General features: G+C 37.6%; 1 protein-coding gene across 1 annotated transcript in view; it reads left to right on the top strand.

Moving 5' to 3' along the window:
- The window catches only part of LMX1A (LIM homeobox transcription factor 1 alpha), a 741,391-nt gene that overhangs the window by 683,058 nt on the left and 30,629 nt on the right, over positions 1-27,704 (top strand). Inside the window, exons 5-6 of the mRNA XM_044085395.1 lie at positions 9,141-9,218; positions 24,109-24,178. Of these exons, the coding sequence (XP_043941330.1) occupies positions 9,141-9,218; positions 24,109-24,178 (148 nt within the window). The remainder of the gene's footprint in view (positions 1-9,140; positions 9,219-24,108; positions 24,179-27,704) is intronic.

Raw genomic sequence — 27,704 nt, 5'->3', positions numbered from 1 at the left:
TGTGGGGTATCTGGGTTAGAGGACAGGTAGAAGATGAACTAATATGGATGGGACAAGGGATAGGGTGTGAGGGAAGACATTATTTAAGGAGAGGGTATGAATGAACAAGAGGGAGCAGGGAGGGAGTTGCAAAAGATAGGTGGTATGGGTGTGCTGATCAAAGTGTGAGATGTGGGGAGGAGAAGGGAAATGAATAACTCAGTTGTTTAAAAGTTGTAGGTTTAATGAGGATATCAGAATAGAACGTTTAGTAACAAATGGATAACACAAATGGGTAGGGGGTTATGAACATTTGGTAAATTAATGGGATAGGTGGATAATGGCTGATATGAGCTGGAAAACATTTAGGAAAGTGATACGGACATTGGACAGGAAACTGGCAGCATGACATTTCCTGCTGTAGTACATTGGCTCTGAATATTAGGGAAGGATATCAAATTGGCTCTGAATATTAGGGAAGGATATCAAATTGGCTCCAGGACCAATGTTTCGTGTTAACAGTTATTGGGAATGATGCTGTATTAGAATAAGATTTGTTTTCAGAATGCATTAGGAATTTCACTGTTGGGGAAATATTTTGGGAGCGCATCTAACCAAGTAGCATGTTCATGAATGTTCCATTTTTAAATTCAATACAATGCTTTAGAAAACATTTATATTTTAGTTATGGTTCAATAAACACTTTTGGTTGGAATAGATTTTCTATGAAAATTACTGACTGTTGAAATAAAAATTGCTTATTTTTTTTCTGTGTCCCTTCACTCTTAATTTAAACAAATCTGAGACAAATGTTACTTTCTGTAAGATGTACCAAATTCATAACTTCATAGTTGTTTGTTATAAGAATGTGGATGAAATGAAGGACATATTCACTAGCGTAATGGTGTGCGTGGCACATCTTACCCCCAAGGAAAGATAAAGTTAAATTTACTCCATCTAACACTACACCGTGAAGAAAACCATAATCAGAAAAAAACATTTGGAAGCAAGGCTTTGCAAATTCCGTTTTGAACAATTACCCTATAAAATGCAATGAACAATAGATAATAAAGTGTTAAAGCAATGTGAGTGGTTTATACGTCCTTCTGTTATATTATTTGTGTTCCTTGTATTCATTTCAGCTTTTTTGAACTTCAAAGATTTTTTTTAATTACAGCTCCTAAAGTTTGATACAACAGTCTGAGAACCATGTTTGAAAACTAACTGTATTCTTCAGTTGGCCATATTTTATTACTAACCTACTCAACATGGTTTGTTTAACCCTTCTTTATGGGTAGACTAGTTTATTCCTACAGGTAATCATTGGGAAAGGCCCAGTATGCTAAAACAAGGCCTACATTAAAAAATATAATTCCTTCGTCCTTAATACTTCTTCATATTTGATTTCCCATGTACCATTTCTGCATTTTGGAAATGTTCTCTCTATAGTTATTAACTAGAAGTCAGGAAAAATCATATTCAGCTTAGTAGATATGTCCATTCAGTGTTAGAGATATGCTTACTTGGAAATGCAGAATAAATAGATGAATATATATATATATATATATATATATATATATATATATATATATATATATGGATATTAGTGACACATTCGAAGTGTTAGGTTGAAAGTTGCCTAGTCCTCGCCATATAGTTGACTAGGCAGCTGATCGACAGGTATGCAAGACTGCAAGACTCCTGGTGTTTTGAAATTTGTCCTTACCTCCCAGTTTGTGCAATTACAGTTAGTATATAGAATTAGCAGGGGTATAGGGGGTGCAGGGTGGCTTGCCCCCACCTGCAAAAAGTCATGTTTTATGTTATTTTATTAAAAGTGAAAGACTGCACATGCCAAGGTGTTTCTTGGTACATGCGTACAAGTTTGTCAACATTGGCATTTTTATGGTTTGACATTGACATTCTGTCAGTTGACAATGTGCGTGTGTGTGTGTGTGTGTGTGTGTGTGTGTGTGTGTGTGTGTGTGTGTGTGTGTGTGTGTGAGTGTGTGTGTGTATGTGTGTGTGTGTGTACTAAAACATAATGAAACACCCAAACCTCAACAGTTACAAAGTAGACAAGAAAAAGCCAACTCTGCAAACATCGACATGCTGCTATGCATTATTATTCTCTATCACAGAACATACACAATGTCGATGTCTCTTTGTTGGACACCACTTGGTTGACACAAACTGATGTGTACCATGTGCAAGAGATCGACAGTCTCTGTGTATGGGGAATATTCCCTTTACCAGGAAATGTGCAAACTTGGATTTAGTATATAATGGGTGAAACCCCAGACATGGCTGCAGGGGGTCTTTCCCTCTACAGAAACACTTCTTTTTGGCTTAGCCTGCTCTGGAGTAATCCTCAGAGCATGCACAGTTTATGCTGATGCTCCATGTTTTGCCGTCAACATTATGGACATCAACATGTACATTTGATGATTGATTTTATATATATATATATATATATGATACACATATGTGCACACATATGTACATCACTACATGATGCATAATACACATATGTGCACACATATGTACATCACTACATGATGCATAATACACATATGTGCACACATATGTACATCACTACATGATGCATAATAAATGTAAATATGAATATGTATCTTGATGTGGAACTGATAGAAAGGAACATCAGTTCTAACACATGAGCGCCTGTAAATTGTTACATTGAAAAGGCATGTGCTACTTATAATACAAGTCATAAAATTAAACACAGATTGCCAAGTACATCACTTAAGAGGGAACAGTCAATTCCAGATAAGCAGTATCATACCATAGGCTGAAACATTCATCTGAAACTTTAAGTCAGAATTTCAACAAAAGCAACTCCATTAGTTTGTCTTTCAAACCTAAATTTCGAATTAACAGAAACTGCTGTGATAGCTTGCTAGTTGGTGGAACAGTATAAAAAAATATTCAAAACAAAACAAAAAGAAAGGAAATCAAGGAAAACGGTAAACTGGCTTGCCAGAGAACTATCAAAGAAATCAGCAAACCTTTGACCTGTGACCAAAGGTGAACAATGAGACATGAGCACACGTTGTGTTTGCATTTCTAAAGCAATCATATTGTGACAGAGCATGTTGTGAAAGCAAAGTACCTTGACTATAAAATAAAAATTGCATAGCATGACAGTCCTAGTGTAGGCCATTTTGGGGTATAAGAGTAACACAATGACAAGTTTTGCAGAGCAGATCAAAATAGGATATTTTCCCCTGCTGTTAACCAGTAACTCTAATTAACCATGCACTCTGTTTTTAAATTTGCGTTACATGGTTGGCATGCAACTATGGAATTGAGTAATTCATAACACTCACAATTAATTAGGTTCAAGCCAGAAGCAGTGGTTATTGTGTAAGTTTAATGCAATAGGTATTAGTAATGACTAAAGGTACAATGGCTACATTAAAACAAGGCTAAGTATCATGCACAATGGAATACTTGCTGTTTGGACAAGTGAAGAATTATATCAAATTAAGTCAACTTTCCAGCATTCTGGCTGATGTTTTTATTCCAAGAAAGTTGAGAAGTATGACTGTACTATATTTGGAAAACAACCCCTGCCCCTTTTTGAAAATGTAGACTACTATTCCTGTTTCTCCTCCAGATGTACCCTCCCAGCCTTTCATGCATCAATGAAAAGGCTTGCTAAGCATGGCACACCAGTAATGTGTACCTTTACATTTCCAGATGGGTCTCTTCTACTCCCATAACCTTATACATTCATAGGTTTATAGATAAGTACTAGGCTAGCTGCACTTGTAGACCATTTAACTCCAATCAGTTTCCCTTTCAAAGTTGAAAATCAAACCCTGAACCTTGTGTCTGAGAAACCTTAACCACTATACCACCCCCCAAACCCACAAAAATCGTTTGGGCCCACAGGCCTTATTAAACTCACATATCTATGTTTGGGAGTCTGGTGCTGCACCACTCCACTGCACTCACTCACAGTGTAATTATTTAATCACTACAGTGACCTCAATTATCATAATGGCCACATTTCTACCCCCTGCTTCTGTTCCTGCCTCTTCAAAAGATGGCATGTTCACTGGATTTAAGAGTTCCTTAGAACTTTGATTCCATCTTAAACAATGTCCCCAGCTAGGATCAACATTTCTCAACCATTGCTGAGAACGTTCGGGATGATGTCCCACCTCCCATTCCTTTGCCTCCAGTTGGTTTGTCTGAGCCTCTTAGAGGTTATCCAAAAGTCATACTTCAAGGAGTCTATATTATCTTATTGAAAAGCCATTCCATTGAATGGCTTTTCATCGACCCCTAAAATGCGAAGTCCCATTACAGCGAACATCCATATCATACCATGAACTACACATCACTTTAAACATTACAAAGTGGAGGGCTTCGCAACCTACACCCCCAATGTGGGGGACAATGCCCCACAACCCCCCCTTACTAAATATGCCAACTCTGAGATCAGACTACAGTGGGGAAAAGGGCAAACTCACAAGGATTGCCAAGCAATTTCTTTCCCAGGGAAAGAAATTGTTGATTTGGCCATTCACTGTAATGTCACTTTGCTTTTTAAGGGTTGATGAAAAGCCATTCAATGGAACAGCTTTTTCGTTGACATAATATAGACCCACTTCAAGGCCTTGTTACTATTATATCTGTGTCATAAAATATAATTGTTGCTTGGAAGTTTTTAATAAATTCCCTCTGTTTTTGCTGGTATTGCTGTTATTTAAATCTTATAAATGCATACCTTCAATTTTAGACATAATTCTTATTTATTGCTCTTTTACCCAACAGGCATGATTATATGTTTTGACAGTTGAGCTACAATCTTACAGAATTACATAAATCTCATATTTTATAGTAATATGGACTGCAGGAATCTAAACCAGCCATTAGGATACAACCCATTTGAGCTCATACTTATCAGTGCACCATATTAGTACCCATTCTTCTATAATTTGTATTTCATGACAATGTTACCAGTGTTGATTCTTCTATAATTTGTATTTCGTGACAATGTTGTCAGTGTTGATTCTTCTATAATTTGTATTTCGTGACAATGTTACCAGTGTTGATTCTTCTATAATTTGTATTTCGTGACAATATTACCAGTGTTGATTCTTCTGTAATTTGTATTTTGTGACAATGTTGTCAGTGTTGATTCTTCTATAATTTGTATTTCGTGACAATGTTACCAGTGTTGATTCTTCTATAATTTGTATTTCGTGACAGTGTTACTAGTGTTGATTCTTCTATAATTTGTATTTCGTGACAGTGTTACCAGTGTTGATTCTTCTATAATTTGTATTTCGTGACAATGTTGTCAGTGTTGATTCTTCTATAATGTGTATTTCGTGACAGTGTTACCAGTGTTGATTCTTCTATAATGTGTATTTTGTGACAATGTTGTCAGTGTTGATTCTTCTATAATTTGTATTTCGTGACAATGTTACCAGTGTTGATTCTTCTATAATTTGTATTTCATGACAATGTTACCAGTGTTGATTCTTCTATAATTTGTATTTCGTGACAATGTTATCAATGTTGAACTACTGTCTGGATATAAGAAAATAACACCCAGCACTGAACCCATCAGGATATATTCACAGCCTGATCACTGGAGCTCTGCAGAGGATAGCTCTTAGACCCGCTGCTGAGGGTAAACCACAAAGCTACCACTCATAAGAAGGGCTCTGAACTGAGCCTTTATGAGTATTGAATGAGGTACTTTGATAAGATGCAACATGTACAAAATACTTTTGCTCGACTTTGCTTAACTGAATACATCACTTACACCAAAATGTATTGGTGCACAGAAACTAAGTGGGAGACATGGCCAGATTAGTAAATTGTCATACAGTCAGATTAGTCAATTATAATTGTAGAAAAATCAGTAATGCAAATCTGATCTCATAAAACTGTGTAGCTTTACAGGACAGTTACATCAATATGTGCAGACAATTTCTGCTGACTCAGTAAAATGTGATGCTCAATGCTGAGTAAAAGAGTGAACAGGATACACAGCCTCAGCATTATTACTGTGGACCTGATACTTGTTTCCAAATAACCTACTGGCCAGCGTGTGGCGTTAAGTGTAAGCAACCAGCATGAATTAGAAGATGCTTATTGCAGTGCTTTTGGAGATGTTGCCAGCTGTTTTATCTTACACTGTATTATAGTTACCCCTTGTGTCTACATAGAATATTTCCGAAGAATCATTGGCATACACATGGCACCTGAGAAGGGTCAAAAGGTTAAACTCTCTGAACTTCTAACAATTCCTATACTTCAAAATGAAAACCCACAACTTTACTTGTTACTATGCCATCATATGTGAGCAGGGTAGTGAGCATGTCTGGGCATAGGGAAAACACATATTAATGTCTTTTCCCCTACAGTAACATATGAATAATTGTCATTTGTTCAATTAGCAGATGTAGACACATACTGTTTATAGCAGTCAAACAATGCAAAATATTGCCACACATTGCTGAGTACAGTGAAGGATGCATCTTGCAGGAGTGTAGATATCCAAATGTAGAGCTCTTTAAAACTGCCAAAGGCTACTAGAAAAATTTCTCTGTCTTATATACATGTCAGACTTGTTACACAGGAACAGAAATGTTCTGATTCCATTTCCCATCTTTGTCTAGACCTGTGCCTACATTGACTTTGGCCCAGAGCAAAACTGTTATGTTTTAGGAAGCTAAGGTAAAAGCTAACCTTTTTCTGTAAAACACAGAAATTAGAGTAAGACATGGGCACATGTTGACCTACTCTGAAAAAAGGGCTGGTAAAGACTGAGTCTGTTGAAGGGATAAGTTTTGCAGACACCTCTTTTTAAATAACAGAATTCCCATTACTCTTTCTTGGGTTTCAGCATGAATATTGTTAATGTAATTCTGAAATACCGAAATATCACTGGTCTGTCTACATGCAGAGTAATATGCAACTCTTCTTAATTATTGATCCATCCCAGGCCTAGCTGTTCACAGAAAGGAAAAAACTGCAACCCATAATTAAACTGGATGCAATGGCACTATAGAGAAAAAATAGATTTTGGTCTTCTTAAAACTGCAAATCCCTACTATCCATTAACGAATCACAGTGGGACCAATGCAACATCAGCTAAGAAATTATTCTTTTCACTGGCTTCTCTCCTTGTATCTTTATATACTGTATTATTTTTTTTTCATGTTAATCCCAGATTTCGGCAAATGTCCCTAATTAGTGAACCGTAACTCAAATGCTGGGTTTTAATATAGATAATTTAATTCTATCAGTTCAGCAGTTTTGTTAGATTTGGTTTGAAGCATGCATACAGTTCTTTAATAATTTTATTAGTCCTGGTTGGAAGCCTACATGCAGTACATTACCTGTTTGTCATAATCCTGGAATATAAACAAACATCTGCAGTTGACAGGTTTAGTGTCTACTCGTGTTTACCACAGTGAATCACTTTTCCTTTAAAAATAATGATATTGCTTTTCTTTGTTCATTTTTTACAAAAAAAAAAAGAAAAAAAATGTTAGTGCAGCTGCTCTACTTATCTATGAAACTTATCAGTTAATTAATTTTATTTATGCATGCTTTTTGACTGGGATTATCTAGCTAAACTAAGATTCCCTTTTCAAAGCAGGCCCGATGAGTAAAGCTTCACATTGGAATGTAACAATTACAATACATTCTATCTGTATCATAGTATCAATTACTTAAGCAGAAAAAAAGGAATTAAGTCCATGACTGATCCTTGTGTTGCAAATTAATCTCCCTTTAACTATTTGCTAAGTTTCCCATTCTAAATTAAGGGTAGTAACGATGTAATGTTAAGGTTAGGTGATAAAGCAGTGTACTTATTCTTTTATGAATTATGTCTTATTTAAAAAAAAAATGCAATTCAAAGTTTGAAATATTTAGTTTACACAATTTATTCATGCAGTGCAGAGTCAGAAACTGAAGTGGATTATAGACAGCACTCCAGTTCACATGCCAATAGGGCATTGCTAGAATCCAAGGTGAAACTCAGTTTATAGTCATCTCAGAAATGTTTAGTTCAAAATGCAGTAACCCAGCATGAGAACAAAAACAGCCCCAGCCCTTGTATTTATAATATTAAAAGAAGTGACCTTATCATGCTTTATTAGTAAAGGAAATCACTTTGTGGTCTAGCTGTTATGACTTGAAGCGTTACCGGATATAGATCCTTTAAATGCAGTTAAATGATTGTAGCTTTAGCTTGAGTAACTCATAATTAGGAAAAAGAACATGATATAAGCTTCTTAAGAGAAGCATATTAAGCAGAATAATTTATAGTAAATTAGGTTATCTACAATGGTGTTGTATATGCTGCTATAGCTTCTGGGATGAAGTAAGTCTAGATTGTGAATGTTAAGTTTAGTTATGGTGCAGCGCTTTGCACCTCTCTGATAAAAAGAATAATTTTGTGATATTTTGTGCACACACACACACACACACACACACACACACACACACACACACACACACACACACACACTTGGGCGAGTGCGTGCACACACACACACACACACACACACACACACACACACACACACACACACACGGGAAACATCCATATAATAGAGAGTTTGCAATGCTGAGTGTTTTTTTACTTTGGGAGAAGTGATCAAAACTCAACTGATTGCTTTTACTGTCTTTAAGTCCATGCAGACTTAAGATTGTGAACAGTGGGATTTGGGAATTAGCCCTTTCCCCACTGTATTGCAAACTCAGAGATGGTATATATATTTAGCAGGGGGTGTGGGGGTGCATGGGAGTTCACCACCCTGCAAAAAATGTGTTTTGTTTTTGTTCTTTTGTTTTTCAGTCTTGTGGGATTGATGTTTAGGTGTTTGATATTTCTGTACTTTAGTATTTATATATTCATAATTTTAAAGTATACTGCACTTCGTAGAATTTTGCTTTATTGAGTTATGCTTATTCCTATTTACATTTTGTATTCTTATTGCTTGTTTTGCATTCATATATCACTTATTCTCTTTGAGAATACTTTGTGAATGTAACATTCAAATGCAATGAATATTGTATGCACAGCGAAAGCAGAAGACATTTTGAAATGTTGGTACTAAAATACCTGCAATGGGTGTGACTTTTGTGCTTTTTGTTATTAACAGGTTCGAGAGACCTTGGCAGCTGAGACTGGACTGAGTGTTCGAGTTGTGCAAGTCTGGTTTCAAAACCAAAGAGCCAAGGTAAGGCTTACGCTGACCCTTTATTAGAAAACATCAAGGAGTACATGATTTGCCCTAGTCATTACTTGTGAAGAAGCAGATTCTTGAACAATGAAACAGTTTTCATTTACAAGGACCCATGCAGTCATCAAGCTGTTTCTTACATGTATAGAGAGACTTACATTGTGCTAAGTTATGAAAAATTTATTGGAGAGACAAAAGAATCTGTGAATGATTGTACCTAATGCTATTGTGACTAGTAATTTGTGAGACAAAATTGTTTGTTTGGGTACTTCCTCCAGGCTCTTTGTTTCAAATAAAGATTTTTATGAAAGAAAGGGCCCTTCATAGTTCATAATACAAACCACAGATCACTCCTGATGACGTTGTAGGCTGCTGAGAAGTCAAACAGTTGCTGAAGTTCTGAGTAACTCAGGTCACCTAGGTTTTAAACCTTCTGGGTTGACAATCTTTGAACTTTCATTGGAAGACTTCATAATAGTGCATTACTATATAAGCAGGCGGATTAAAGGGGTAGGCAGGGGTATAATAACCTCTGCTGAGCAGCAGGCTATCTTCTTGATTACTAAATACCTTTATGCAAAGCTGTGGTGATGTGTCATTTGAATGAAGGTAGTACCATCATGAATCAACATAAAAAAGTCGTTAGCAATCTGACCATCTTTTAGTGCCTGACCATCAGTGTAGTTGTTGAATGCCACCTGTTTTTTACCAAGGGACATAGCTTATGAATCATTAACATTAAATGCTAGGCCAGTAAGTCCACAAAAATCCACCAACAAGAAGTTAGATGTAGGAGACCACAGGACACTACTAGTACCACAACATGACAGTTTTATTGAGTGCTTTCATCTAAAATCAGACTTCTTCAGAGTAAACAATACAGCAAAAGCAGCACTTTAAATATCAATTCCTGCCCTGTCATTGGTTTAACACAAGTCCCTCCCATATGTATGTAAAAATCATCAGAAAAAAACTCAATTATTTTTTTAAAAAACAGTTATCCACAAATACACAACCACAAAATTGGAAACAAAATAAAAACATGCTTGACCATAATAAAAGTATAAATACAGAAAGATATCCTATGAGTTCCATTTTTTTATATTCATTATAAAAAATATGTAGATTTAAGCTTTAATAGTGGGCCTAATGATATTCTATCATTCAGCCCAGGAAATTCACATGCATTAGTATTAACAAAAAGGCAGAAGAATGTTCTGTTTAAGGTTGCTCAGCAAAATCACAATGATAACTAAGAGATGAGCGATGCACCACACCATAAAACGTATCTCAACAATTTATTCAGAGCTGTATCTCAACAAGGCAAAAAACAACAAACAAGACCAATGATGTTTGAGAAAGCAAAGTCTAATTTATATTTTCCATCTTAACTTGCTAGTCAAAGCTAATTAGAATAACGAAACACATTGGATGATGAAGTGCTTGTATAAGCACTTGTATTTGTTAGAGCAAAGCAGCTTGTTTACATGTTTTTTGTCATTGGCTGCTATATGCTTTATATTAGATTGAGATGTGGCTTTTGAATGTGGATCTGAAGAAGGCTTTGATAGCTGAAAGCGCTAATCCATTGTTTGTTGTTTTTTGTCTTGTTGAGATACAGCTCTGAATAAATCGTTGAGATACGTTTTATGGTGTGGTGCATCTCTCATCTCTTAGTTAATGCATTAGTATTAATCTGCCATTTTAACTCTTTGAACTCAAGGAAATTGTCAGATGGCCCTCCCTGGGGTCCCAAGTCTACATGGTTGATGACACAAAATTTAAACTTATGTGTGGGGTGGGCATTGACATGTTTAAAAAGGGCATTATTTTCATTTTTATGATTGTCATAAATGTGTTGATACACCTTTTGTCTAATGGCCTGATTGTCTTCCCCACATAGAACCCATCACACAATTGGCATAGTGCAACATACGCCACCCCTTTAGAGTAACAATAATATTTGTTATTAAAGATTAAAAAATTAAAATTAAGATTAAAGGGGTAGGCAGGGGAATAATAACTTCTGCTGAGCAGCAGGCTATTGTCTTGAGTACTAAATACCTTTATGCAAAGCTGTGGTGATGAATCAACATAAAAAGGTCGTTAACAATCTGAACATTTTTTAGCGCCTGACCATCAGTGTAGTTGTTAACTGCCACCTGTTTCTTACCAAGGGACATAGCTTATGACTCATTAACATTAAATGCTAGGCCATTGTTCGAGTACCAGATGTATTTACTCTACAGCTTATACTGTTGTGAAGAGTCATCTGGTGGGGAAAAGATGATGTTGCCTCAATCTGCAGTTACTAGCAAACCCGGTGTGATGCCCCACCCTGGACCATTAATCAAGCAGCCTCAATCCTCACCACTCACACCAGTAGGGAATGTACACTTAGAGGATAACAAGTACACATACAGTGTTTCCAGATGCAGCTCTCTACATCAAGTGCAATTTCCCTTAAAAGCACAGAGACCACATTCAGTCTAGAGATGGTTTTGCCTTCTTTCTTCAGATCCCCAGTAAGATTCCACACTGGCACAGCTATAGAGTTGAGATCTCAGCTGAGTGGCCAAACCAAGACCTCCAGCACCCTCTCTGTACAACCAGTGCTTTTTGTCCCTGCCCAAATAGCTGACACAGACATGCACTTTGAGAATTAATTTATAAACACAGACCTGGAAAATGCTGGCACAAGTTTACTAGCTATGCCCCCTTCTGCCTAGACTATAAGGTAGTTATCACTGCCACCAGCCAACTCTTTACCAGCTACTTTAGGGCCCTTAAGAAAGGGTGTCCAGTCTTATTGTGTAATGTTACTGTTAATTCAAATGGTAGTCTGACCAAGAGCAAGGCTATTAGGAGTGGCCCACCATATAAATATGCAAGTACTCTCTGAATTTAAATGTATCTCACAAATATCAGCCACAAGGAAAGGTTTAAATATATTTAATAATAAATAATAGAAAACCAAGAAAATACTCAGTATGTAATCACAGTCACATCAGAGTTCTAAATCACAGGAAATATTTAGAACAACATTGCAGGACAGTCTCAAATAAATAAAGAAAAACATCTAAATTAAGCTTTGCTATATTCCTGATTATATCTGCAGAATTAATATATCCTAGTTAACTTACTTACAGAGCAAGTAAGGCAGATGTGGTGAGTGGGTCTTGATGCTGCCAGGTCAAAGACAAATACGGAATGCTCAGTTTTTTTCTCAGAGAGTTATTAAATTGATATGTCAAATATTACTGCTGGGATAGCTTGCAGGATGACATCACTATCCCAGGTGAACCCACCCCCCACTGATGCACTTGGTAGCATTTATCATTTCCTTGTGAAAATACATAGACAAGGCTTTTCTTAGATCTAAGGCAGATCCTGGAAGTCATAAAGCAATAAAAACACGTCCAAGACAATACAGTGTACCTCTAGTTCTAGACATTGTGTCTGTTACTGCACTGAAACTGAAAGATAACATCTGTTTATTACATGGCTATAAAGTAATTTAATTTCAGCTATTTATTTCTGAAGTTAACCTCTGGTGTTCTAGTTTCCATTGTTAAAATAAATACATCTAAACAATTACAGTAGTGCAGGTACATTTCTGTTCTAATTCAGTAGGGTACAATATGGTTACATCTTTAAGCTCAATGCTTTACAAACTATCTCTTCAGCACACATCTGTACAATCTATCTTATATGACATACAGTTCAAATACATTTGTAGCACAAGCATATGAATCATGTTGATATTCTCAAATGACATATAGTTATTTAAAAAATTCCAGATAGCTGGGCTGGCAGTATCTCCTTTTGTGACATTTCTCCCCTTCTCAAAGACTCAAGCAAGTTTTTCAAGTGAACCTTGAGATATGTTTGAGAGGGTTGAGCCTATATGGGAATACCTTACACCATTCCCTGTCTTGAGACTTTAGCTGCCTTGGCATTGCTGACCCAGTCCACTGCACTGTCCTATCACATGCCTGCAACCCTAGGCTCCACCATAGTAGTTTGGGATGTGGCTGGCTGTCTCCCTGTGGCCATAGATCCCCCTCTCAGACTCCTCCTGCCTTTTACTGCAAATACTTAGCATCAGGGCCTCCCTGTCATGGTAAGGTTTCATCATGTTCACATGATACAGTTTTTGCATCTGCCTTCTACCTAGCAGTTCTATCATGTAGTTAACATCACTGAACTTCCTTACCACTTTGAAGGGTCCCTTCCAAGCTGCCTGCAGCTTTTTGTGTCTGACAGGAATAAGAACCATGTAAACACTAGAAAAGCCAAAAAAAACACAAACTGGATAAAAAAGCTAGGAAATCACTCCACTGGTCACCCACAAGTAAAAAATAAAGTCTGTTTTATTAAGCGATTTTCATCTCTCCTTACAGGGAGACTTCCTCAGATAACAGACATGTAAAAATGCAAAGTTTAAATAAAAAAGTCATCAATCATGTGACACTTACACACCTCCATTTAAAGACACCCTTCCCTATAACATCCACATATTATTAACTATAACATTTATTTCAATATTTTACAAGTAATGTCTTAAATATACTCTTACTGAAATATTTAGCCTAAAATTCATAATCAACATTATTTATTTCATGTATATTTTTATTTTTGTCTTCATTCTGATGAAAATTAAAATATTAAAATATTAAAATAATTTATCCTGACCCATTCTGTCCACATGACAGCACCTTACAACCAGAGGGGTATGGACTCACTTACACCTTTCATGAGTCTACCTCTCTAGATTTTTCAATTTAAGAATACACAGGATAGAATACATTTCATTCAATCCTGGAAAATGGCAGGCGTCTGTCTCCAACATTAATGAATCGGGACAACCTCTTCCATTTTAATTCACACAGTCAATAGCCCTAAATTTGAATGTATGATCTGGAAATGCTTCAACATGTCTAGCTAGGGCACTTTCTTTTTTCGTTTTGGAAATATAATATAAATGCTCATATACTCTTTCCCTTAATTTGCAGTCCGCTTTTCTAATATAGAAAGCTGGGCATTGTTGACACTGAGCCATGTAAACTACTGCTCTACTCTGACAGTTGATCTTATGTTTGGTCACATATTTCTGTTTCCTCAACATGAAGCATTGGCCAACCTGCATGTGTTTGCAAAAGTTACACATATTACATTTACCCATAACTGTTCGTGTAGTTACACCTTTTGCCTTGTATTGTAATATATTTTTCAGGTTTTGCCCTCGTTGGAACACTATTCTTGGTGCTTCACAGAATTTATGCCTGAAAACATTGTCATTCAAAATTAATGACCAATTTTTGTTAATAAGGGAGTATAATGCTGGGGCATTGACACTATATCAGGGCTGTAGTACTGTATTCTCTCATCCTTGGTACCATATTCATGTCCCCTACATTGATACCTCCTATCGTACCCTTAATGCTCAAAATTGGTTTGTAAAAACCACCGGCCCTCTTATCCTGGACTTCTCTAATCAATTCATTGATTAGTTGCTCTGGATAACATCTTACCCTAAACATGTTCCTCAGGTTATTGCATTCCAACACAAATTCATCATCACTGGTCACCATCCGGGCAGCTCTTACTAATTGCCCCTTGACTACTGAACGTTTTTGATGTAATGGATGGCAACTAGTAAAGTGAAGGAATGTGTCAGAATATGTTTCCTTCCGGAAAACTCATGCACAGTAACTGTTGGTAATGATGTCTTTCCTGAGGTTTATGTCCAAATAGGCTATTGATTCAGTGCTGAAAGTAAATGCGAATGTAAAAAACTGGGTTGCATTGTTAAAATAAGTAACCGTATCTATAGCTTGTTTTTCATCCCCATTATAAATCATAAAAATATCATCCAAGAACCTAGTGTAATGGATAATCCAACTGGCAATCTCCTTATTGTTTCTCACAAAATGCCACTCCCAATATGCCATTACTAAGTTCGCTAGGCTGGCACCACATGGAGAACCCATAGCCACTCCAATTTTCTGCAAGTAATACATGTTGTTGAAAGTTATAAAATTCTGTGTTAGCACTATGTCTATGAGTTCACATACAAGAGAAACTTCATCCTCAGGTGCTTCTTTACTGCGCATCATATAGCTTACCCATTCTACTCCTTCTATAGAAAAGTATAGATCTTTTACGTCAACTGTAATAAAATTATAAATGGGGTTAAACTCTATTGCATTAATGTTTGAGAGGAAGGTCCAGGAGTCTTTACAAATTTGACTCTCCTGGGTCACATATCTCTTCAACTTTTGATCTATGACCTTTGCCAGGGAGTACGTGATACTGTGCCTTGCGTCCACCAATTGTCTCATGGTGGGATTTATTATACTTTTATGGACCTTTGGTATTCCAAAAAATATTGGGATTCTTGGAGCTGGCATTACTAAATAGTTGAAGAGGTCTATATTAATCCTAGCCTCAATGAACCGATCACTTAACCAATATTTAATTCTTGAATAAGCTCTATTAACCTCTGATCTAGAGACTTCCTCATATGTTTCACTGTGCAACACATTTTCCGTCTTGTTGATGTTATCCTCAGTAAACATAGTTGCCACCCTCCCCCCCTTATTGGGTTGCATTACATGTATCGCTCCCTGTCTTAGCCCTTTTAACAACAATTTTTCATTCTTACTAGTGTTTTGGACAAATATATTCTGCCTGTTGCCTTGTTCTATTATGCTTTGTAAGTCCAACTCACAAATTTGTTCGAAAAGATGCAAAGTAGTGTGTAAATGTGGATAAAATGTACTAGCCAATTTATATTCATGCATGACATTATTGTCTTGACCAAATAACACCCTAAAGTTTAGTTTTCTTACGAAAAGTTTCAGGTCTATAAGTGTATTTGCAATGTCCAATTTGCATGAAGGAACAAAACTCTGCCCCTTGGCTAAAAAATCAGCCAAGCTCTGTTCAATATTCATCGTTGTATAATTATATATTTTAAAGTCATGGTCAGAGTTATATACGATCTCACAGGTGTGTTCAGATTGCTCCTCTCCATAAATTATCTGTGCCTCTTCCGCCTGTTCCTCTTGTTTGTGTTGGTATTGTTGTTCTGATGTTGTGGTCTGACCCCCCTTCTATTCTGGGGTACTGGATAAGGGCTGTGGTTCAGTGCTCTGTTCTGGCCAATGCTTCACATTGAGGGAACAGAAATATGTGACCAAACATAAGATCAACTGTCAGAGTAGAGCAGTAGTTTACATGGCTCAGTGCCAACACTGTCCAGCTTTCTATATTGGAAAAACTGACTGCAAATTAAGGGAAAGAGCATATGAGCATTTATATTACATTTCCAAAACGAAAAAAGAAAGTGCCCTAGCTAGACATGTTGAAGCATTTCCAGATCATACATTCAAATTTAGGGCTATTGACTGTGTGAATTCAGATGGAAGAGGTGGTCCCTATTCATTAATGTTGGAGAAACTTGAATTGAGGTGGCAGCTTTGTGCAGACGCCTGACATTTGCCAGGATTGAATGAAGTGTATTCTATACTGTGTATTCTTAAATTGAAAAATCTAGAGAGGTAGACTCATGAAAGGTGTAAGGGAGTCCATACCCTCTGGTTGTAAGGTGCTGTCATGTGGACAGAATGGGTCAGGATGAATTATTTTAATATTTAAATATTTTAATTTTCATCAGAATGAAGACAAAAATAAAAATATACATGAAATAAATAATGTTGATTATGAATTTTAGGCTAAATATTTTAGTAAGAGTATATTTAAGGCATTACTTGTAAAATACTGAAATAAATGTTATAGTTAATAATATGTGGATGTTACAGGGAAGGGTGTCTTTAAATGGAGGTGTGTGTTAAGTGTGTCATGATTGATGAATTTTTATTTAAACTTTGCATTTGTACATGTCTGTTATCTGAAGGCGTCTCCCTATAAGGAGAGATGAAAAGCGCTTAATAAAACAGACTTTATTTTTTACTTGTGGGTGACCAGTGGAGTGATTTCCTAGCTTTTTTATCCAGGAATGAGAACCATAACCTGCTGCCCTACAGCATACTCTGTAGCTCGAGCATGCCTGTCACACCAGACCTTTTTCTGCTGTTGGGCTTCTGCCAAGTTATCCTGGGCCAAACCCATGAGTTCCCTGAGCCTTGTCTTGAGATTTAGGACATATACCACAACAGTCTCCTTGTGGGATTCACACTCACCCTCCCACTCATCATGAATCAAATATAGAGGTCCCCTCACCCTATGCCCATACAGCAACTCAAAGGGTGAAAAACCTGTGGATTCCTGGGGCACTACTCTGTAAGCAAACAACAGATGTGGCAAATATTTGTCCCACCCCCTCTTAAACTGGTCTGCAAATGCCCATAGCATGGTCTTTAGTGTAGAGTTTAACCTCTCAACCAGATCATTAGTCTGGGGATGGCAGGGGGTGGTCTTTAGATGCATCACCCCACAGTTCTTCCACAGACAAGACAGCAAGTCTGACATGAAACTGGCACCTCTGTCAGTCAGTATGTCTTTAGGGAAACCTACCCTTCTGAAAATCTCTTACAAAGCATTTGCCACCTTTTCTGCCTCAACGGAGGACAGGGCCACAGCCTCAGGGTATCTAGTAGCATAATCTACTACCAATAGGATATACTTCTTCCCTATGGAACTTGGGGTACTCAGAGGCCCCACAATATCCATAGCTACCCTCTGAAATGGTTCCTCAATCACAAGCAAAGGCATCAAAGGAGTCTTGACCTTGTCTCCTGCCTTGCCTACCTTTTGGCACTGCTCTCAGGTCCTGAAGTACCCAGTTACATCTCTGGAAATCCCAGGCCAGTAATGGTGAACCTTTTGGTGATGTCTCTGCTGGTGTGTCACCCCCTCCCTGAACAAAAAAAAACCCCAATTCTTTACATATTTATTTATTTAAAAAAAATACAGTCAAATCGCATGTGCTACTATGTATTAGAAAAGTAAAAGAAAAAAGAGCGACTTACAGTAGGAAAAAACGATATGTGCACTGATAACTGGGCTTAAAATGATGCACTAAAATTACCCTACTTTTAACACATTGCATTTGATTTGATTAGAATTGATTAATGACTTTTTTGTTGCTGAGTTTTAATAGATAAGTGCAGGGTCACATATTTCTTGTATTTTTGTTCATTCACTTTCTCTGATAACTCGGGTGTTGGTGAACATTGGTGTATCACACAAAATGTTGTGGTGTATCACCTTTGACACACATGTCATAAGTTTACCATCATTGTCCCAGGCCAATAAAAGTTCTGAATAATATGTCTCTTGGCATGCATTATGCCCATATGTCCTGCAAAGAGAATGCCATGGGCTATGGCTAGAAGTGCCAGATGGTAGGCTCTGGGTACTACCAACTGCTGTATTCGCTCACCCTCTAGCCCTCCCTCAGGGGTCTACTCTCTATACAGTAACCCTTTGTCCCAGTATAAAGATTCCCCCTTTTCTTGAGAATCAGGTGCCTCACTAGCAACATTCCTCAGTCCTTGTAATGTAGGGTCTGAGAGCTGTGCCTGTATCAAGTCTCTCTTTATAACCCTTCTCAGCTCCCCTTCCACAGGAAGTCTGGTATTCTCTGAGAGCGGTGTCTCACTGTCAGCCTGGCTACTACTACTCATCTCTGCCCTTGCAGTCACTCTTTCCAAGGGAACATCAGTACTCACAAGCAGCTCTGGCTCACCTTCAGTCTCATTATTACAGCACAGCTCCCTCTTTGAAGTAACCACCACACCAGTTCTGGCTTCAAGTCTGAGGTCTGTTTGAGTCTCCCCAAGACTACCAGACCCATGTGCTTGTCTCCAAGCCTGACTGCGTGTAACTGCATATGCACAAGGTACTGCATTATCAAAATAATTCCCTGTCGGGCCATCTGCAGGGACGTCTATATTACATGATCCAACAGTGAAATGTTTGAACATGTAATAATCGACCCCTAAATGTTGAAACGCTGTAATGTTGAATGGCAAAAAAACCCCCATAAAACACCCAGACAAATCATAAGAACACTTTAAGCAGGGGGGCAAGCCCCCCTGCACCCCAGTTACTTAAATATACCAACTCCGAGATTGCACTACAGTGCAGACAATGGGTATCCACACTGTACAGTGATCTCAATTGAACCGTTCGACATTCCAACGGTTTGACATTTTAGGGGTCGATTATTACATGTTCGAACATTTCACTGTTTGATCACATAATATAGACCCTCTGCAGGGATATCCTCAAACAGACCTACTTGTTTGCTTCCTTTTCTACCCTCCCAGTCTAGGTGAACCTTAGCCAAATGTATTTGGAATGGGATCCCCTCCTAATACTCTGACTAGAGTAGACTGCCCAAGCAAGTAGTTCTCCTCTTTAACCATTGAAGGTTTCACAATGGTTAGGTCAGAGGCTGTGTCTCTCTTAGCAGTGGCCTATTTCCCATCTACTATGATAGGATGTAACCTCTTGTGGTAGTTTGGTACCCTTGTTGTCTCCAGACATCTTACTGCTGGCATTCTGTCATTCCCACTTACTGTCTCTCCCACCTTTTGTTCCCCACCTTGCCTCCATGGACATCTATATGCTACATGGCCCCACTGGTTGCATATACAACGTTTAACCCTTAGTCCTGGCCATGTACCTGAACTAGTGGCTTCCCCTGATACTGGCAGACTCTGTTGGAGTGGTTTAAGCTGCCCATCATGGGTTGCCTTAGACCCATGAGCAGCACTGGGTATCCCTTTCCTGTGCAGTGATGTCCTGCTTCCTAGGTATAGGTCTCCCTTTTTCCCCAACTCATCTGCAATATTGCATTGCCTATCTACTAACCAGATTATCATGTCCTCAGGCAAAGTGCTAAGGGCTTGTTCCCTCACCATAAGGTCTGCCAGCCCTTAAAAAGTGGTGACCTGACACTCACTCAGCCAACTATGAAAATAAGTATTTAACTCAGCAATATATTCACACACACTTTCATCTGCCTTGGGTCTATGCTCACAAAACTTTTTTTTATAAGCTTCATGTGTTAACTTAAAACAGTGCACTAGACACTTTTTAAAGAGTATTATAATTTAAGCGATCAGTATCAGACAATTTAGAAATAGCAGTTGCAGCTTTACCAAGGAGTAAGAGCGTCAGGAACCATACCCAGAACCCTTGGTCAACATTATACTGTTTACAAACCCTTTCAAACATATGAATAAAACAATCAAAATTATCAGCCTCTGTAAATTGTTGTAGAAATTTACTGACTTTTGTTGCTTCTGGAGTTTGGTTACTGTCTTCCTCATTAACTCCATGCGAAGAGTCAGCATCTCATTTTCATGTTGCCTCTGCCTCTCATTTTCCTCAGCTTCCAGAAGTCTCAGTCTCTCTGCTGCTTCTAATTCCATTTGTTTCCCCTGCTGCAGTCTCTCTGCTGATTTCAGTTCCAAATGTTTTTTCCTCCATTTCAAGTCTCTTTAACTCCAGACAGGTTCTCTGTAGAAAGGTTGAACTGTTCATTTCATGAGAGTTGTAAATTCCCAATGCTAGTCAGAGTGTCCTCCTGGTTGTTGGTCTGTGATGCAGCTGTGAACAAGGCTGCAATCATTTCTGCTTTATTCAGGCTGGCATGCACCAGTCCTTTGTCTTGGCACATCTCAGCCAAATGGCTCCATGTCAGCTTGTCATACTCCACTGCTGACATCCTTGGCTGCTCCTCCTGACTAACTAAGCTAACAAAAAATAAATAAAACTATTGTGATGTGAAACTCTGAATGTTCACTGTGTGACTGTTTGAGAGTACAAACACCTTGCTTAGTGACCACTGTTTACAAGCTACAGGAATTCAATATCCACAACACTGAATCCCAATATGTGGATATCATACCACTGCCAAGCAATATATGTGATGCCCCACCCTGAGGAACCTCAATCCTCACCACTAGCAGCAGTGGGGGATGTACATTGAGAGGATGACAAGTACACACACAGTATTTTCAGATGCAGTTCTCCTTATCAAGTGCAAGTTCCCTTAAGAGCACACAGAGACCATAGTCAGTCTGGGGATGGCTTTTCTCTCTTTCCCACATCCCCAGTAAGACTCCCCACTGGCACAACTATAGAGCTGAGATCTCAGATGAGTGGCCAAGCTAAGACCTACAGCACCCTCTCTGTACAACCAGTACTTTGTGTCCCTGCCCAAGTAGCTGAGACACACCCACTTTGAGGTTTGAGTTATACACACACACACACACACACACACATACACACACACACACACACACACACACACACACACACACACACACACACACACACACACACACACACACACACACACACACACACCTGGGAGAGGCTGGCAGAGGTTTACTAGCTATGTCCCCTTCTACCCAGACTGTAAGATAGTTATCACTACCACTAGCCAACTCTTTATCAACTACTTTAAGGCCCTTAACAATGGTATCCAATCTTACTGTGTAATGTTACTGTTAATACAAATGGTAGTTTGACCAAGAGCAAGACTATTAGGAGTGGCCCACAGTGTCACCAAATATATCAGCCACAAGGAAAGGTTTAAATATATTTAATAATAAATAATAGAAGAACAAGAAAATACTCAGTAAATAATCACAATAATATCAGAATTCAAAATCACAGGAAATATTTAAAACAGCATTGTAGGACAGTCTCAGGTAAATAAATAAAAACATCTAAATTAAGCTTTGCTATATTCCTGACTATATCCAGAGAATTAGTATATCCTAGTTAACTTATAGAGCAAGCAAGGCAAATGTGGTGAATGGGTCTAGATCCTATCAGGTCAAAGACAAATATGGAATACTCAGTATCTCTCTCAGAGAGTTCTTAAATTGATATGTCAAATATTACTGCTGGAATAGCTTGCAGGATGACATCACGTCTTGTCATCTGATTCTGTCCCAGGTGAAAACCCCGCATTGATGCAGCTGGTATCATTTACCATCTTCCTGTGAAAATACACACACACACACACACACACACACACACACACACAAACACAAACACACACACACACACACACATCTTACATGTATATTTGCTTGACTGTATGTATGGAAACTTAAACATTTTTAAACTCTTATTCAGTTGTGTAATATCTTGTAATGCTCTACCAGGTTCTTATGTACTCTCATTGTATATTTTGTATACTTGTATTTCCAACCAAAAGGGGTAATATCCTCTTATTGTATACTAACTGCTGTAAAGTCTACAATCTGTATGCTACTACTCTGTAATGTCTCTTTTATGAATTTTTCTTCTCTCTGTAAACTTATGGAGTTTTTCTCCTCAGGCCTCTGCTGAAAATGGACACTTGTTGTCCAGTTGGACTTTATCTGACAAACAAATGTTAAATAAATAAATACATAAGTAAGGGCATTGCCTCAAGAAAAATTGCAGTTATCACCTCCCTGTACTGTTCACTCATTAGGCCAATAATTGAGTACAATACCCCTTTTGGCATGTACCTTTCAAATCACCTGCAGCAATTGGAGAGAACACAAAGATTCCTTACAAAGAAAATTGAAGGTCTTCAACAGCTACGTGGCTCAACTGAAATCACTGTCACTTTATTGTGTTTCATACAGACTACTTAGCGGGGATGTCTGCCTTGTATATAAGGCGATCTCTGACCCCACTTTATTGGAAATGCTGCACATCTGCACGTCAAACGGCACACGGGTTACTCGCTCTAAAGACCCTAAACCTGATATGTGACATCAATAGAACCTGCTGGAGGGACAGATTTGTCTCCTGGAGGTTACCACATCTTTGGAATAGACTCCCACTTTACATCTAACAGAGCAACTCATTGGCCCAACACAATCACAATCTGGAAAACTGGATGGGTAACCGTACATTCACCCCGGGTGTTCCACCTGTGTCCCTCTTGGACAGGGACAGTAGGTGCTGATCATGGCAACAAGGGTAACATTTGGTTAGGCTTGTAAGGGCCCACAGGCCATTAACCTAGTAACTTCCTATGATCCTTTGATCCTATATGGATATGTTCTGATACATTACTCCAAGAACTGTTACTAATTACCAGAATATCTGTTACCGAAGGCAGTTCTACAAAGCAATACATATCCTTTGTGAGAAAAGAATCCCTAAAAACAGTACATAAAAAGTGAAATTGTTGTACGTTTGTGTGTGTGAGTGTGTGTTGTTTCAGTGGTTTCATGCTTTATTATCATTGTTGCAAATTTACATTAATGATACAGCAATGGCATATAGGTTTGAGTCACAGCATTACTTCTTGACAGTTGTTAGGTTTGGTTATCTTACTATACAGCTGATTCACCAGCATATCACCTACTTGACAGATAAACTTGGGCTTATCTTTTCTTGTACTTGCCCCCATTTTGGCAGCTTTAAGTCAATATATTTATACACATTAGTTTAACTTCCTGTTAAAGTGTATGACAGTTCTATCTCTAAACATTCCTAAATCTATAATAACTTTTGCAAAATATGCACGTTCCTCACATGAATGTTTATCTTTTTTAAGTCATCCTTTTTTTTGTTAATAGTGACTGCAATATCTGAAATAAAGTAAATAAACTGTGAGTGATAAATTACATGCAGGGTGATATATCCATGTTGGAATATATAAATAAAAAAAATAAACTGTGTGTACTTCCGCAAAAAAAAAAAAAAAGAATGTATAAGGGTTGATATGGTTTAATTTCTTGTAGAAATAAAAATGTATCTCTGCAAAATACATATCCATCCTTGTAAACATAACAAACGCAACGTATTATCTTCATGAACCATGTATATATTTCTCTTGAAGCAAACTTGTAAGAACTATGCTAAATAAGTTGTGTTTCTGTTTGATTGGTAGATGAAAAAGCTTGCCAGACGACAACAGCAACAGCAACAGGATCAGCAAAACACACAACGACTAAGTTCAGGTAAGTAGGTATCCATCTTGAACGACTGCACATGACCTTGTAAAAATGTAGTAATCTACATTTTTTAAAGAGCATGGCTATCATGCTCACTGCCTCAGTGTTCTAGTGTCAGAATGGTCACACTGTGGTAATACACAGGGCCTTAGCCTCCAAACCTGAGATAGAAACAATAGTGAGTTATTTACTAGCTGTCCTATCTAGTCATGCAAACACATACTGATGCACATATGTAAACCACATGTGTTGTCACTGGACCAAAGAAAGACAATGGCTGGGAAAGTTCTCCATATTGAGGATGGAGAGGCCATTACTTGCTCTAAACACACAAGCTTCCATATCTTGGGGATTAGTAAAGCAAACAAGGTATTCTATGTCCAGCTGAGTTAGGTACTGAGACAGGTCATAAATGCAGTGGGTGTCAATAACTGGACAATAGTAAAAGTTCACTGATATGTTACTGAATGAAATGACCAAGGCAGAGGAAATATTCAGAGACAGTTTAACCTTTGGAGGATGAATCAATAATACAGCGTCATCTCATGAAGGTGGAGGAATCATGTTACAGGACTTTTTTTTTCTCTCTGAGATCTACAAACATCTGTATATCACTAGAGTAAATCCTTATTGCAGGACACACACTTTCATTTCTTTCTCAGCCTTGTAATAAAATAAATGTATGTATTTTCTTCTTAACTTGGTAAACTGACTAGGCACAAGCCTGGTTAAGTATGTCTCAGAATCACATGATAGTCAAATGGAAACCAAGGGAATCAAGCCATAAACTGAATGACAAAGCCTATTAAAAGTCATAGATTTAATTTTCTGTGTCAAACTGCTATAGAAATAGGTTACTACACTTTTATATTAAATGCATTCCAATAAATTGATAATATATAATGTAAAAGGTATAGAGATATAAAACATCTCAGTCTGCTATTTGCTGAATAACTGAATACCTCAGCCATTAAATCAGGACAATCTTCTTCTTCTTCTTCTTTTGGCTTTATCCCGGTTAGGGGTCGCCACAGCGGATCACCTGTCCGCACATTGAATGGCAGTGGAGTTTTACGGTGTCAAGTTGCCAGCCTGGAGCCCAACCTTTCACAGAAGGCACACTCACACGCACACCTAGGGCCAATTTAGAGTGTCCAATCCACCTGCAGCATGTCTTTGGGATGTGGGAGAGGAAACCCACGCGACCACAGGGAGGACATGCAGAATCCGCACAGAAGGCACCGCAGCCGAGGATCGAATCGGAGAACCTCTTGCTGTGAGGCGGCAATGCTAACCACTGCACCACCGTGGCCGCCCTTATTAAATCAGGACAATATGAACAACAAATTAGTATACATAAATTAGCTATTTAAAAAGGTTGTACTACAGGTTGTCAAGTGCCTTCTTAAATTATTCATTTTGCAAGCAGACAGCCAAGTTTGCTAACAGAGTCTTACTTTAAATACTAACATAGTATTTATACCACCTCAAGGGAAATTGTATGAACAACTAGGATGCAATTTGCAACATGGCAAGTAATACACACAGTATGAAGCTAGAATCTGTTAGAACAGTTACTTTTGGCAAACTCTTAATGTATGTGTGTCATTCAGTTATGGTTTTGCCAGTATAAGTTGGACTGCCATAACTGTATCTGGCAGACTTTGAACTAGGTGTGTATGACCAATGAAAATCAAGTTTTTTTGTTAAATAAGTGGGGAAACTGATAAGCAGCATATACATTAAACAATTTACCAGAAATAATAAGTGTGTGGATATGTTGATAACAGTTCAGCTTACTGTAACCAGAAGACCTTTTAATCATTACAACATTGTACAACTTGTAGAGACACACATGAGGTATACAGACAATAACAGCACTTGGCCCTTGGCAGTTGGTTTTGACCTATGGCTTTATATACTATGGTATCCTGCCATCATTATAAATTAAATAATTTATCAAAACATTCAGAAGAGAGTGCTAATTGTTGATATCAGATAGTCCTGTACTAAGCAAATTTATCAGACAAAAGATATAAGCAAGTAAACAAATACATGAAAATGTTAAGCAAATGGTTAAAATCAGAAACTGAGAAAGACTGAAAGAAGCTGAAGAAGATAGAGTGACAGTGCTTGAATAGTATTCAGAGTATGATTCAAAGAACAGATGATTGATGAACAATAAGTGATATTAATTTGATCATTTAAATAAAGAGGCAGTAGAATATTTACAATGTCATAAAATCAATTAACCAGTTAGTCTAATAAGACATGAACATCTTAAACTATATAGTCATGCCACTCAAATTGTGCTTGTGCATGTGAGTCGTGGAAACTGAAGAATAGGCAGAATGAACGAAGGAGAAAATGCTTGAAAAATAAATTATGAAATTTAGTAGTTAATCATATTTGGCAAAATAGGAATAGACTAAAGAAACTAAGTATTGTGTGGTCCAGCCTCTCAGCCTGATTCTGGGAGGTGATCCAATTTTTTTTTCATACTGTTGCCCTGTATCTCATAGCATTTCTGACATTCTGGTAAATCAATGAGGATTGCAGTCGGTCAGTAATGCCAGATGAGTTTTACAGTTCTTATTGATCACAAAATGCATATTTGATGCAAATCCAGTGGTTCTATTAACTTTTTAAATGCATTACAGTAAGATTCAAAAGTGTCCCTGATGTTTGAGCCCCCCCCCAATTATTTTTGACATTGTCCCTGATTCTTGAACAAAAAAATTGAAAACTAGGTTTGTGGCATTCCAGTCTGTCAGTAAGCCTAGTAATATAATAGCATCACCAAAGAAAACATGAATTAGAAAATTGGATAGAACACATGGAGACATTTACTAATTAATCAGAAAATGAAGAAGTCAGTTTCTAAGTAATCTAATTTAAGCCCTGCTGTCAAGTTGTCATAGTTACTGTATTCACAACATCAAATGTAAAATAAAGAAAACAGAAATGTAAGGAAGCTAATGATTTATTAGTTCTTCAATACTCATTGAATCAGTCCATATCTGTCTGTCTCTATCTGTCTGTCTATCTATCTGATCTCCCTATCTAGCAATAAATGTATGTGTATGAGTGTGTAAGGCAAATGGCAGTCCAGGTATCTCAGAAATTCAATATAGAAATGAGTTGTGAGCAAATATGATTTATGTAGGAGATTGATTTACCCAGTTTTGTATTGCATACCTCATGTTCCCGACTGCACATGAACTTAGTATCTAATGTTCCACATTCCCAAAACACAGAATTGGCATATATGCCAATATTTTGGCTCAGATGAGTACATGTTACATGCAAACAACATGACGTATTTAAATACTGAGTCAACAACTTTCACAAAGGGTAGTATGTGCCTTTATTCTAATGATTCTATTTTCATAATATCTACTTAAGTATTTTGATGTGCAGGGCAGTTTTTATAAAAACTCCATTGAGAATTACATTTAAGAGTTTGGGAAACACAGTTCCCATAACAACAAAAAACATGCTAGGAGTTTCCATCTCAAACTAATCCAAAAAC

This window comes from Protopterus annectens, chromosome 10.part0, assembly GCF_019279795.1.
Source record: "Protopterus annectens isolate FY-2018-M chromosome 10.part0, PAN1.0, whole genome shotgun sequence".
Classification (NCBI taxonomy): Eukaryota; Metazoa; Chordata; order Ceratodontiformes; family Protopteridae; genus Protopterus; species Protopterus annectens.
Note: the sequence above shows the minus strand (reverse complement) of the source record. Positions and strands in the feature narration are given on the sequence as shown.